The following is a 15,485-nucleotide window of genomic DNA, read 5'->3' on the forward strand; positions in this document are numbered from 1 at the left end:
TCTGCCTTCTCAGTCAGAGCAGGTATTTGGAATCCTTAAGGACTCTGCCCCCAGGAGAGTCCCCTCAGCACAGCCACTGGCAGGAGATGTTGCTGCTGTACAAACAGGTACTTTTGGGGTTCCCACTGATTTTAAGAAGAAACCTAAGTTTAAAAGCACATGGTATGCTCTGGTTCCAGTCACCCTCTGGAATGCAGACAGGTGAGCCATAGCCCAAAGACTTTGCTGTATGGCCAGGTTAAAATGTGAATCAGTTTTAATCACCATATCAAATTTTGAAGAGGAAAAAAACTCCATTTCACTCTCCACCACTACCAAGCATTTAACCCTGAGATTAAGAGGATGACCTCTCCTTCCTTTTTTTTTTCCTCTCTAAGTGGTTCATAGGCACAGTATTAATGCAAGCCTGGCTTGTTTGAGGCCAGGTCACTGGTCTAGTAAGAGACCAGGAACACATGGGCTCAGCCACAGATGGGATGAGGCTGGCAGGACACAGGAAGCTCCTCAGCAGCAAGAGGGCAGGTTTACACCATCTAGCAACTCCACCTGAGATACAGACCCATCGAGATCCTCCCCCAACAAAATGCTCTTTAGCCCTCTGTCAGTGGGACTGTGACACTGATGGAGTAACAAAACCTGGTGGAGTGCATGATGTAGGGAAAACCAACAAAATTTCAGCTTTGTCACCACAAACTGGAGAAAGAGAAGCATTTAGAAATCAAAACACTAAGTGGTACTCACTAAATTCAGAAATGGACCAAGAAGGGCGGTGGAGACTTCCCTACTATGTCACTGCTGCTGGCAATCAGTATCCACCGTGCCAGAGAAGCCTCCTAACAGCAGGCATTATTTCCCAGCAGTAATTCACACAGAATTTCAGGGGCAGACATTTCAGGAAAGCCCCCCCAAGGTGGACACTGACCTCCTGAGGCAGCTCCAGCTTGGAGCGGTCGGTTCCCTCCTTAGACTGCAGCCCCATCAGGTAGGGAACAGGAGCATCCAGGAAATGCAGGAGAGAGGCAGGAAGGATGGGGACATAGACGTGCTGCCACTGGAACGGGAACAGCAGCGTTGTGATTCCCTCTGCCACCGTCATCAGCCGCTGATAATCTAGACATGGCAGAGAAAGACAGATATTGAATTATCTCCCTGCGTTCTGCTTTTGAGATCTGTTTGGCAAGGATATTCATGACAAAACAAGACAGAAACCATGTTTATATGGTCATACCTTGTATATATATGGTCATACCTTCTCTAGACCTATTCTATCATTAAATTAATTTATTAAAAAGATACCAAAAGTTCTGTCTCTAGTACAGGATTATACTCTAATTCCATAATAAGCATGTATTTTTACATGAGAAGAAGAGGAGAAAGAAGTGAATTTCAAGGAAACATCGTGGTTTCTGGCTTGCTCCTGCCTGCCTGCTTCTGCTCCACTTGCCTTCTATTTCCAAAGCTGAGTGTACTTTCCAGAAGACTTATCTTGGTCACATAACAGCATTAGTTTACAGTCCCTAAGTATATAAAAGCAGCACTTTTAAGTTAAATCCAAACAGAAGCCCAATATAAATTTAGTTCTCAAATACATTCTGCACAGCTAGTGTATTTATATTATGTTACTGTCCCAAATTTGTCTTTAACCCACTAGTTCATTGCTTTGAAATACTTTGATTTTAGTAAGCACATAGTGCATTATTTTTAAATTAAAAGTTCTTTTGGTCCAGCTGAGCTGAATGTTTCAGAATTTGGGTAACAGAAAATTATTTAACAAATATCTAGTCGGCATGATGCAATAGCACAAGATATTTATTGATACAAATGAGAGGATAAATTGAGCACAATTTTTTAATACAAATAAATAAATCACATACTGGTCTTAAAGAGATGGTCATCTTTACAGCAAATCTCAAACTGCAGACCAACCATCGGGAAAAGGTAAAGACCCCTGGGTTTGTAAGTTCCATGGCAGTGTCCAAACCCAAGCCTCATCAGTGCCAGGCAAGTCTCACAAGCTCTGGCTTGAACAACCACAAGATCTTCCCTCTCACAGAGGCCAGACCCAGATCCTGGATAACACTTGGGATGTTGCCCATCCCTCCTAATTCTCTCTGCCCCACTCCAGGAGACGAAAGATATCTGTATGAACACCCTGGTTCTGAGTCAGGTGAGAAGGCTTTTTCCTCCAGCCCCATTGACTGCTTTTGCCTGGAGAGGAGCCCAGCTTTACCCTTCCCATCTCCTGAACATCCCAGCCCGAGACCTTGGCAGACACCAACAGCAGCAAAAGCGCTGTCATCTGACACTGCTCAGCTATTAGGAGGTCACTGGGAAGATGTTCTTGAATAAATATGCAAATTCCAACAACAAATTGCATCACCCGTTCTCCTTGCTAGCAGCTCTCTGTGGAAAACCAGCCACGATCTGCAGAAGGTCAGCTGGCAGGGCAAAAACATTTTTCATCTTGTCTTACTAATAGCTATTCAGTCAGCCTGCAAAACTGTCATGCATACAAGTCAGTCTCAAGGTTACACCTCCAAAACGCTCCCAGCTACAGATCAGTCACTTATGAATCCCTGCCCATGCAATGGTCTACAGCTACACTTGTGCATTCCCTGTCTTGTTGAAGAGCACTTACACCAACTCAAGTTATAGTACCTACTTGGAGAAGCTTAGGAGCCTCATAACATTTCATAACTATGAAAGCTTTAAAGGTTAAAAAATCAAACAGAAAAAGCAGCATGTCCTAGTATGTGAAACATTTTCCAAGTCTGTCCTGATCTACACAGCCACAGGAAGAAACAGGGCTTGGCAGAAAAGTTGCAAGGATCATTTTGGATAAGGGTATTCAGCTCTGGAAATGCATGCTGACTTTTCTCCGGTGCTACAGATAATATTTAACATGGTCATTAGCACAAATTTTGTAACCAATTTACTATGAGAAAAGCTGATTAAAAAATAAAAAAACAAACTAGTCATGACTAAATTATTAGACTGGCAATACTTGTCAGTGATTAGCAGATGAAAAATGTTTATGTACCCAGCAGTTTTGACTGAAGAGAGGCAAGTTCCATTTTCCTCCAGAAAAATAATATACAAAAATCTGTAAATACTTTTTTGTTATCTGTTTAAAGAAGCCAAACTCTAATTACTTTTTACATACTTTCAAGCTGTACAAGGTTAGATACCTATCTTATAAAGCCTGAAATAATTTTTGATGGACGGATTCTTGTACCTATCATCATCTGAGGGAAACTTACATGGCTACTGGGGACAACCTGGAAATAGTAGATTGAGGAAATGGCCTCAAGTTGTGCCTGGGGAGGTTTAGATTGGATATTAGGAAAAAATTTCTCCACTGAAAGGGTTGCTGAGCATTGCAAGAGGCTGTCCAGGGAAGGGGTTGAGTCACCATCCCTGGAGGCATCTAGAAGACATGTAAAAATGGCAATTAGAGACATGATTGAATGGTGGGTTTGGCAGTGTTAGGTTTACAGCTGGAGTTGACCTTCAAGGTCTTTTCCAACCAAAATTATTCTAAGACTTTTTATGTTCAAAGCTCCATCCCCATTTTGTTCAGAGAACATTTTCCAAGAGAAACTGCTCAAGGAGGAGAACCCCAGGGCAAAGTGGTCCTTGGGGCTTCTACTGCAACCACTGCCTCCGAATATCTTAGCTGGATGTTGTGGCATTCGCATTCTCTGAAAAAATTCCTTTGCCCAGGGTTTTTCTCTTGGGAAGCTGAAAGGCAGCAAGAGAGGCCTCAGAGAAAAGGAAAATAATCCTTATCTCATTTGCTTCTCCTGTGTTTTGCTTGTCTGGAATGTGTTTGGAGATTGTTTACCCACAGGTGATTGTTTCATTGGATTCTGGTGTGAGTTGTTTTCACTCTTTGGCCAATCGGGGCCAAGCTGTGTCAGGACTCTGGAAAGAGTCACAAGTTTTCATTATTAGCTTTTTAGCATTCAGTAAGTATCCTTCTTGTATTCTTTAATATAGTATAGTATTCTTTAATATAATGTAGTATAATATAGTAATAAATTGGCCTTCTGAGAACATGGAGTCAGATGCATCATTCTCTCCCCTCGTTGGTGAGAAAGCATTTACAATAGGATGTGGTGCAGTGTTGTCTCTCATACAACCTTTCACTAAGTGAAGGGCAGCAGAGTCAAGCTCAAAGGCTCTGGATCCAACTCCCTTTTCCAGTACCATCCTCCAGGGGATCCTGGCCAAGCACCTCAATTCCCTGTGCAGGACATGCCAGGGCTGCAGGGACCTGCTCCCCTGCAGGCTGGCAGTTCTGCTGCTCCAGCACCATCCTCAGCCATGCTTTACCCAGCTCTGGTAACATTCACATGGCTCACAAGATATAGGGCTTAAAATGCACACCCTGAGATATTCCTGTAGAATTACCAACCACTGTTTTCTGCTGGAGATGGAAATGGTTCCAGCACTTGAACATCAGCTCCCTACAAATGTTTTTCTGAGAGAGGACAAAGCTTAACAATTTTTTGCCTTGGTGTTGATTCTCCATAACACAATAACAGGACAATAATCAGTAAGAAATATCTATCCCAAAGACCTTAAAGTTCAAACACAGGCAGTGACTGAAGAAACAAAATAATCTTCTCTTCATTGTACATACTGGGGAAAATCTCTGAGATGTTAAGCAATTCACAAAGCTAAACATAAAAATTACTTTTCCTGCCACCAAAGTCTGGTATCTCAAAATCCTTCCCATGCTGCAGCAGAGCAAAACCAAGATCCTTTGAGGAGGCAACAAGACATCAGTGTTATCCCTGCTCCAAAGAGCTAAGACCACATATAGGTTCCACCCCCCAAAACAAGAGCATTTCACCTGGGACCTTCTCAGTAAATTCCCAATCACAGGAACTGTGTGCACAAGTCATGTGTAAGGGCACACACACTCATTCTCCCCAGAAATGGTGTTCCTGCTGGGAACAGTGCACTGTTACTCCAGTTTCAACACCTCCAGCCTTCCCAATGAAAGCAGAGCTTGGCCATTTTCCAACTCTCTGTTCCAGTAACCTACCAAAGGCAGGGCAGAAAGCTTACCACAGAGCTGGAGTCACAGCCTGGATCCTCTAAATCCAGTCCAAGGCTTTAAAAATAGACTGCTTCTTTATTTTCCTTTTGAAGTCTCACTTCACATACATTTTGAAAGCACTTGGAAGCATTTGAAGAGATGAGTTACCTGGACACCACTTCCTTTGCTCTACTGCTTTTAGAACACACATAAAGGATAAAAGCAGCTTTGCAAAGCCACATATTTAAAAATGCATCCTGGAAGATGATAATCAGATGGTATTCTCAAAGAGTACCTTATCAATATGCACAAAACAATTGTCATTAAACAAAATAAAGCAAACCAACAACAGAGAAAAGAAAAACATCAATGAACCTGAATGAATAAAACTAATTCTTTAGAGGGAAACACCTGAACAGGCTTTAAAGCATTCTTGTGACCAATAGTTTTTCCACATGCTTCCTCTTCAATCCAAGTATTATAAGTAATTGTTATGCAACTGTCTTTTTTTTTCTTTTTTTTTTTTTTTTGGAATAAGATATGAGTTAGATGAGTCAGGTACATTGGAAAAACTGGAAAATAAAAGTATTTTCTTTTCCTTTGAGTTCTGAGTACGAGTCAAGAACAACTCAAACCAGACCCGTCTTGGGTCTGGGTACCTTCAGATCTGTAATGTTTACATAAAGCACACTGCAGATGAAAAACTAAATCTGAAATTCACATCGGAGACAAAAATTGTTTATGAAAGCAAAGGTTTTCAAATCAGATCTCAACAGCCCCACAGAAGCAGCACACACAAGTGCTGCAGACATCAAAGTGCCCTGGAAGCTTCCACCTTTCATCTGATTTGTCTGCTGGCAGCTGCGACAACTGACAAGCCAGTCCTGATGACTTTCAAGAGATGTTCAGATAAAACACACAAAAATGGTGCAGGAAATGTTTATTCACTGCAGAAATCACCTTGCAGGTGTGCTGCATTCAGGAAACCTGGCCAGGTGCCATGACTTGGGGCTGTGACCAGCAGCCTGTCCTGAGGAAATGACCCCTGGCACCTCAGTCCCCTTCCACCCCCAGAGGAAAGGTGCATTCACCAGGGAGTGATGTTGCACATCAGTTATATGATGAAAGCAGAGGGGCAATTTATGCAAATATGAAAATACATATTTTCCTAAACAGAAGGGTCAAGACAAGCCTGCATCTAATTGCCTGAAGAATTAGCCTCTCACACTGGGGGTCAGCTCTGTCCCAGGGGAAAAATCCCAAGGCCAATACTCACCGAGGCCAGTCCTAACTCTTTTCCTTGTTGGCCAACGCTTAATTTAAAAAGCTTCTGCTTCAATACATTTCCATTTATATAATTTAACTATATCCCAGCCTGCCATCAGTGGCTCAGCATGAATTTATGATTAAGAGCCATCCCAAGAATTAGCTCCCATTACCAGCATGGTAAAGTCTCTGAGAAGAGGGCAAAAGTCAGTGCCAAGGCTGACAAGTCTGTGCCAGCAGGACACATGAAGGTGCTCCTGAGCACACAGGCAGCCCCTTGCTCTCTCCCATGGCTGCTGGGGCAGAACAGGCTCCCCAGCCAGCAGCAAGAGGATGGGGAGGACACAAGAGTCCACCAGGGAACAACTTTGGTCGTGATCACTTTAGACTGCCACGTTATTTATCTGGCATTTACCATAACTGCAAAGGCCTAATTTAACTTTCTTCCCCTCATTCTGAAAAGGTAAAGATGTATCATTGTGGGAAAAAATGAGATCCAATTTCAAAAAAGAAAAGTGGAGAGGTTGTGGTGTGTGTGGCTTTATTTCCCTTTACAGCTCACTGTGAGCACAAACAGGAGTGGGGCTGTGGCACAGACCTGAACCAACTCTTTCTCCTTTTTTCCAGATGCTTCAAAAGCTTCACTTTTCAGGTCATACTGACAGCTAACAAAATTGAGCAACTTCTAATTAAAAAACAATTTTGCCATTTCACCTAAGTTAAAAAGGAAGGCTATATGTCATTCTCTGATTTTTCTACCCAATTACTTTTCTTTTTTCCAGGGAAACATGCACTGCTGCCTCTGAGTGTAGTTCTACTGAGGCCATAAACCCAGGTCTCCTCAACAGCACACAGATTTTGTCCCCATATAATTTGTTCTCTGCAATAGCCTTCCACTGATTTGGATGAATATTAGTGTGGAGGGCAGCTGTTTAAATAATGAGTAGAAGAGCAAAGGTTTTCCATGTAACTATTTGATGTAAAAACGCTTTAAAAGGCAAACACATTATGCATGTACTAGTTTTTAAAAATCTACCCCAAAACAGACCTCATAAGAAAGATCTTTCAGACACTACACTTTCTAGGCAATGACTTTATATATGCATAGTCATTTGTATTACAATTTCTAAGATCAAAAAAAAATAATGTAAAGAATATTTCAATCTTGGAGGAGCAATTACTCAAGCCCTTGGAAAAAACAACTTGGAAAATGCTCAAAATTATAATGAGTAGAAACAGCCTAAGCTCTAAGAAGTTTATCTCTGTCTCATCCACACATTCCCTCTCATGCTTAAATCCCTTGAAAGGAAGACATACAAAATGGATTGCTGAGGTTTCCACAGAGCTCACAGTTTAATTCATCTCTCTCCAGCAGGAATCCCACACCAGTGATGTTTTGTTACTTATCCTTTGGAAATTGTAGTAGCTGTTGAAGAGTGGACAGAAGCAAGACCTTCCATCTGCACAGTTGCACGGGAGAGCTGCGCTTTGAATAAAGGGCACTTACAAGAGCACTGCAAAGACTGCACCCAGAAGAATTGCAGAGAAAGCATGTCTAATCCCTCCCCCTTGGTTTTCAAAGCCCAAATGTTGAAAACTTGCCCTATTTAATCCTAAAAAAATTCTCTATATGCAGAAGGAAGGAATGAAAATATTCTCTATACACAGAACCTGAAGCTGCAGGAGTTCACATAGAGCGAAGGCAATTTCAGGTACAGGTTTCCACACCACCTTTGCAGACCAAAGTTGGCACTTCCCACCAGCAGCTGTTGTGATTAACTCCCTGGAAGCCCACACAGTCTCCAGGAGCAGTAAGGGCTGATCATTTCAGTCTTACCACTGAGGTGCAAGCACAGGTCTCTGCCAGTTACTCAGCCATGCAGTCCAAAACATACGGGAACCAAGCAGCTTAAAAACTGAGCTCATCATTCTTTGCTGCCAGTCTCTCTTCAGCCCTCTGCTCAACCACCACAGCTGTAAAGTGAAGGTACAATCCCTGCATTTTCCCAAGTGATGGGGTACCAGTCACCCCTAAGACACCATCAACAGTGCAACTGGATACCCAAAGAGGACTGTAGCAGCCATGGTACAAACAGCCACTCAGTGCTCCTGTCCCCAAGGTAGAGCTGTGCCAGACACTCTCATATCATGCTGGGAACACATCCAGGGCAAGCTGGATAAAGTCACCCAACACCCTCACCTCTTCATTGACTTAGATGCCTTTGTTCAGGCTGCTGGAAGCATTATGCCCCAGGGTTAAAAATAAACTTTTTCATCCTCAACTCCTAGTTCCCTTGAGAAAAAACACTTCAGAAAAGCCAGTACAGTCTCTGTGCAACCTTTGTGCCAGCCTTTCACTGCTGTTATTATCAGCTAGGCTTCTTTGTATGGTTGGGGTTGTGCAACAATTTATATTTTCACTCCACTTTCCAAAAGAAGCCTTTATTCTACAGAAGAACTAAATTTTTGACAAGCTTAAATGAAAAGCTTCCTTCCAACAGGTCTAGGAGAACCACAAAAAAGTCGGCTTATATTTCCCATATGTGTTAACAGCAGCTCTCACTGAAATAGTTTCGTGAACTGAAGTAGGTTTTGCTCCAGCTCTGATTTCTTGAGTATTACATGATTATGTCAGTGAATTGTGACTTTGTGTAAATAATGCTGTCTTGCTTGAAATTGCAACCAGAGGATCTTCTACTAATCTCTTGTTGAGTTTGAGAAGGTTGCAGGGAGGCCAGGCCAGGCCTCCGGAAACGCAGTCCAATGAGTCCACCCTCTTTAAAGCAGAAAAGCAAAGAAGGGGGAACTTGCAAAATGCCTCTCTCATTTCTTATTTTGGGACAAGAGATATGTCAGCCAAAGCATTTTCATCTTTTGCCTTGAAAGAACTAGGGAGCTAAGAAAGTTTTTCTCCCCGATGGATCTCATGTCACCATCACATTTTCTGAAAAACCCCTTCACCAAGATTTCTTCTCCGGGGAAGCTGAGAAGCCTCAGAGAAAAATGAAAAAAATAATTATCTGATTGCTTCTGCTGTGTTTTGCTGCTTTGGAATGTGGTTTGGACATTGTTTACCAACTGGTCATTGTTTTATTCATTTCATGTGAATTGTTTTTACTTAATGACCAATCACATCCAGCTGTGTCAGGACTCTGGCGAGGGTCACAAGTTTTTCATTAGAATCTTGTTAAGCATTCTATATGTATCCTTTCTCTATTCTTTAGTATAGTTTTAGTATAGAATTCTTTAATAAAATAATAAATTAGCCTTCAAAGAACATGAAGTCAGATTCATCATTTCCTTCCTGACACGGGGGACCCCGAAAATACCACAATCTCAAAGCTGAAGAGAGCAGATTTCGGGACATTCTAGGCTGGTTGTATTTCAAATTGGAAAATAGCTGCTGTTTTCTTTTTCAGGAATTGAAAGACTGACATTTAAAAGAAGCCTCAGTGCACAATTAGGCAAGCACTCAGCTATCAGGTTATGCCAAAACTCAGGCTTTGCACTTGCCCTCCACTCCACATTCCTCACCTCTGGGAACCAGCATTATGCTGCTATTTACATAATCACAGAATTTCCCTAACACAGCTATATACTTTCCCCCATGCACCATCAAATTGTGTCTGTGTTCGATAGGCAAGTAAAAGTCATGTCAAGGACATCCCTAGATTCACAAATAGAAAGGAAGAGAGGGGGAAGAAAAAATTCTGAAATTTGAAGGGTGGAAAGGATTACTTCTCACTATCTCACTTTTCTTTTAAAAAAATGCCACACAATGAAACCAAAAACAAGTAATAAACTTTTAAATCATAAGCAGTAATTGGAAGAACAACATTTATCTAACATCTGGTGGACATGAAGGCTGAGTCAAAATTATTTAGTAGATACTTTGTATCTGTCTCAAATGACTATTACAAAAGTAATGCATATGGAGGCTGCTCTCCACATGCACAAAATATTACTAAAATGTAACCTGACAAGCACATTTTTCCTAATGCTGCTATCTTTCAGTGAGAAAGAAAAAATAAAAACACCATTCTCAGTTGTCAGTGAGTCTGTAAGCTGGGACCAGGGTGGTACTGATGAGCAGGGATGGGTGAGAGGCATTTCAGTGGTGCTGCTGTTTAATATCAAACCCCAGTGCAAAGTGGCAAAGGCAGCATGATTCAAACTGAGGAAGAAAGGGGATAACTGCACACACACACAGAGAAGCAGGAGGGAGGGGAAAAGCAGCCTAATCAAAACTAACAGCAGGATTTCTGCTCACACTTCAAACTGAGAGAAGATAAAACCTTTCATTTTCAGTTCTTGAAAGCAAACCCCTGGAGTCCATGTAGAGAAGAGCTCTGCAAAGTACCACCAACCCTTTGAATTCAGTCATTTGCAGAAGAACTACCCTTTTCCCACCTCCCTGAACATTCCTCCCCATTCTCAGTCATTTAGTTATTAGCATTACCATTACACACTTCCTGACCTTTTCTTTTGTATGACAAACCCAAGCAATCCCTTCTGGAGTCTGAAGGTTCATTATCCATACCCATTTTAGACCATTTCCCATCCTCTCTCCCTGCTCCATTTCAAGCTGTCTGCCGCTCAAACCACTTCTCTTGACAAAGCCTAGATATTCAGCATCTTTCCCTCTTTTCACTAAAAGGCATCCTGGCTCCAGGTTTTTCATTCTCCTCTGATGAAACCACTCCCCCTACCCCCAAAAATTTTGCTCTGATGCACATTTTCCTAATTTAGGGTCAGAATCAGAGATGCCATTTGGGAATCCAAATTACACAAACAGGCTTCCGCAGGAAAACTTGACCTTGACATGTTGGGCATCCCGACACCACCAGGACCACACTCACAGGAACCAAAATCTTGGAGGAAACAGTAATAGGAGTGTAAAATCCCAAAGCATGCCCAGTGCTAAGTCAGGATTCCCCAAACCTGCAGCAGAGCGTTGCACTATTACAGAAAGACATAACCATAAGAGAAAAGGTTTTCAAAACCACATTTTCCAAAGCTTGCTGGCACACTTCAACATGGAACATGGACAGGCTCTGTGCAAGCAAACTTCTGCCAATGCTTGGCCAATTCAATCTTAGCATTTTTGTCGGCAACATTCCCAAATACCTCAAGCAGGACTAAAAAAGGAACGACCAGTAGTTCCACTCAGTTTCAAAACCCATTAAATATTTAGCCTCTGAGTGCTAAAACACTCAGTGTTTTAACAAGAACATATCCAACGTATGGGAGGCAGGAAATTACCCTAGACTTCAATATGCTGCTGAAATTTGAAAAACAAAGTAGCAGCAAGAGTGTCTTCTGCAAGATCTATTATTTTCTGCTGGTATTTCCAAAGAAGATAGGATTAATTTCATGCTGTCTTGCATGATCAAGGGCAGCGTGAGGATAATAATCAAATGTATTCTATTGCTAGCTGCCACAAGTGATAAATACAATGCATAATTAAACAAGCAGCACCTAGACTGCCTGGAGGAAACAATTATTTAGTGCTTCCATTAGGATACACTCATTTCTCTCATTTTTTCAATGCATTCTCACATTTCAAAAATCAACCTTAGCTCCATTTAACATGAAATTCTACAAGCTCCTGTGGCTGCAGCTGCCCAGGAACTGCCTGCTGGAAAAAGACATTGCTGGATGAGTGCCCACCTTGTGAGTACAGAAGGATCTGCATCTCCAGAAGAACACAGGTGAAGACCTGGACCAGGTTCTCCAGGCCCAGCAGCTCGAAGACCTCCCTCAGAGGGTAGTCAGAGAGGGGCAGCTCGTTGGGCCCAGGTCTCTGGCAGATGATGGGCTCATAAACCCCATAAAACTTGAGCGACCTGCCCGGGGGCGGCAGGGGCACCTCGTAGAGGATGTTGTGGATGTAGCTCTCCAGGGGCAGAGGTGGAGGCTGCTGGGAGGTCACTGCCTTGTAGAGCTGGATCAGGAACTTCTTGCAGGCTTGCATGAAGGGCAGAGGGGTGATGAGGCAGATGCACTTGGAGACGTAGAGCGTGTCCCTGCTGATGTCGTAGGAGTTGTAGCGCTGGAGCTTGGCGAGGGAGGTGGCGTCGCCCTCGTCGATGCTGCTGGCCAGGGAGTCCATGCTGCAGGAGGAGGAGGCGCAGACACTGCTGTACTGCTCTGCATTGTGCATCTGGTACAGTGTCTGCATGGCTGTGCAGATCTGCTTGCTCGTGACCTCCTCGTAGAAGGTGAGCACAAAGCCGTACGTGCGGGAGCCGTCCTCCCTGGTGATGATGAACGAGTGCAGTTGCGGGTCCCTGTTATCCGCCTGCGTCCTGAAGGACAGCCCCTTGGGCATACACAGCTAAGAGGGGAGAAAAGAAATTGACAGAGTTACCTAAGACACAATTTTATTTTGCTGGTTTTGCTGTACAGGCACATTCAATTCATCCCCTGCATCACAACAAGCCATTTAGCTTTAAAAAAAAAAAAAGTATCCAAGAACAAAACCACTGATGCTACTTAAGAGGGAGACATGACTGAAGAAAGGAAAGCACCCTCCAAAATAACCCATCCATTAAGTCATTACGACTCATTTTCATTACTTGCTGAAACTGTTTTCGCTACTAAATTGTCTTTGTGCCATTTATTTAAGCATCATATAAAAACATCCAGCTCTGCTCTCATTTGCATATATATGCCCACAGTACTCTAAAAATCCGAGAGTGAAGGAAGCCCCTTATACCACTGGATTTAAATTACATAGACTTCTTGGAATTCTTTGATCTTCCCTAATTTTCTGGGGAAGAAAACAACAAACAAACCAAACCCCAGCTGACTGGCAGCTATTACCTTTACTTTCTTCTCTAAGTGCTACCAAATAGCTTAGACTGGATAAAAGGAGGACAGGGAGGGAAACACCCAAAATCCATGAAAACCTCATTTTTGATTTACCACTCAGCAAAATCCCTTGCAGTGATTCTGTTACACTGAGTGTTTCTCTGAAGCATGGCCCTAGTGATAAATTAAGGCATTTTTCCAGACATTCTTTGGGAATGTTATCAACCATCTAATACAAAATAACAAACATCCAGCAAAACTCGTTTGAATTGTGCATCAGCAGAAAACTGCTCATGTTCTAGTTAAATAAGTATATTTATAAACAAAGGACTATAGCTTTATTTGTACCATCTGAAGAAATAAAAAGAAAGAAGAGAAGGAGAATCTTCAAAGTGTTCCTTTTCAAAAAAGGCAACAGTAAAAGCCAACTTTACCACAGTATGTGAACCTAGGCACAACTGAGTGCATCCCCTAATGTCTCACCTTGAGCAGGAATAAACTCCTCTGGTGCTGGAAGAGATCAGAAGAAATAACTAGGTATTTTCAGGCACATCCTACCCTGAACTTCAGCAGTGTACCTTGCAGAGACCATTCAAGAGCCTGGTAAAGCTGGGAATTAGGCAAGTGGTCCAGACTCCACAACAGGCTATCAAGGCCCCTAAATTATCTAGGACAGCTCTTATGTATTGCTCAAAAAGGTAATGTGTAGGGAAATAAGTAGCCTGGAGTTGGCAGAAGAATTTAATTCAATTGATGGCTTTGCTGACACAAACCATGAAATTGCAGCTTGAACTATTTCTGAAGAGCAGCCACATTTTTATTCAAGAGCTTTTTTATTGAGGCATTAACAGCAGTGCCATGGTTAAGGCTTCTCCAATAAAGAAGTAGTAAAAATTCTTGTTTCACACTTTATTTAAATTCATTCTCCACAGTAAATATCTCTCTTAACCTCATTTTTTGGCAGGCTTCTTTAATAAAAATTTAATTCTAGAATGTGGGATTTCAATGATGGCTGTAAGCCTTATCAAAGCCAACCAGGCTGAAATCATAGGCTTAAATCTCAATGCTATCAGAGATTAAATTTTCTTCACTTTACAGAAAAATACCTGGACAAGCAAATTAGATATACTATTACAATCAGGCACAGATAGGCATCAGGGAAATTCAGATCATCTGAGACTGTTTCAGAAGGCTGTTTAAATAAATTTCCTCCAAGCCTTAATTGTTATTCCCTTGTCCTTTATATACTGGGTAAGCATGCACAAAGGGATGCCCATCTATTAAGTTTCAGCCACAACTTGACACATGCAGAATATTGACCTTTTAAGACCCTGGCTGCAAACCTTGCCCCAGAGACTCCTGCTGTTGTCACACCTATAAGAGGACACAGGAAAAAGCAGAGGGGGGAAAAAAAAAAAAAAAAGATGGGAAGAACCGAGACAGGAGGAATGACCAGGAGTCACTTAAGAAGCTAAGATCAAAAGGAAGAGCCTGTAATCATTTTCCAGCAATACAGAAAGCTTTGAATTTGTGGTTAACGCATGAAAACTTTCATCTCAGTGCCTTGGACATCAATCACTTCCCATCTCATCTGTGTCACACATGCCACAGGAGAGTGCTGGGAGAAGCTTGGGATGTGCTAAGGGGGGGTGAAATTTTAGCCTGCTGGTATGAATCTGGCTCACTAATGCTGAGAACACAGTCAGTCACCTGCATTGAATCTTTATATAAACACTGAAAACCACCCAAGATTACTGATTGAAAGACAGCATTTTGGTTTTACTTTTCTATTTGTATTTAAAGGTATCCATCAGCAGAAAACCATGTAATTACACCAGATTTGCAATAAGGCTTATAACTAAGATCGTTTGTAAAAACAAAAGGAAGATGCACCAGGATAGATAAAGAAGTATCAGCTAATCCATAACGTGTCTCTGGAAGTCCTGAGCAGGAGATACCTCTTCCCCAAGCACAGAGGCAGGACACACACACACCCCATAATCCCTCCCTCCTTCTCCCAGCCATCATCATTTGCAGGTATTTCTGACCCAAAGGTCCCCTCTGGACCACTCCCCACCAGCACTGGTTCACCCCTTCTCCACTAGATCTTTCATTTCCCTTTTTAAGCCTCTACATCTTTCTCATGTTCACAACATGCTGTGGCAGCAAGCTCCATACCCAAACTGCACTGTGGGAGAGGGGGTGGAGAGAAAGATGCTTTGCTTTTGTTTGTGTTAAAGCCTGCTCCTTCAAATTCCACCAGGGAACCTCTAGCTCTTTTATTTCAGTACATGAGACATTAAACAGATAACGCTTCCTCGAGTTTCAGAAATACAGGCAAAATTTTATATACCTTGGT

At 42.2% G+C, this 15,485-nt stretch overlaps 1 protein-coding gene across 1 annotated transcript in view; it reads right to left on the reverse strand.

Annotated features, from left to right (window-relative positions):
- DENND5B (DENN domain containing 5B) overlaps positions 1–15,485 on the reverse strand; it is a 105,818-nt gene that overhangs the window by 39,099 nt on the left and 51,234 nt on the right. Inside the window, exons 3-4 of the mRNA XM_066549614.1 lie at positions 11,984–12,650; positions 923–1,110 (exon numbers count right to left, since the gene is read on the reverse strand). Coding sequence (XP_066405711.1) covers positions 923–1,110; positions 11,984–12,650 — 855 coding nt within the window. The remainder of the gene's footprint in view (positions 1–922; positions 1,111–11,983; positions 12,651–15,485) is intronic.

This window comes from Molothrus aeneus, chromosome 5, assembly GCF_037042795.1.
Source record: "Molothrus aeneus isolate 106 chromosome 5, BPBGC_Maene_1.0, whole genome shotgun sequence".
NCBI classification, from domain to species: Eukaryota; Metazoa; Chordata; class Aves; order Passeriformes; family Icteridae; genus Molothrus; species Molothrus aeneus.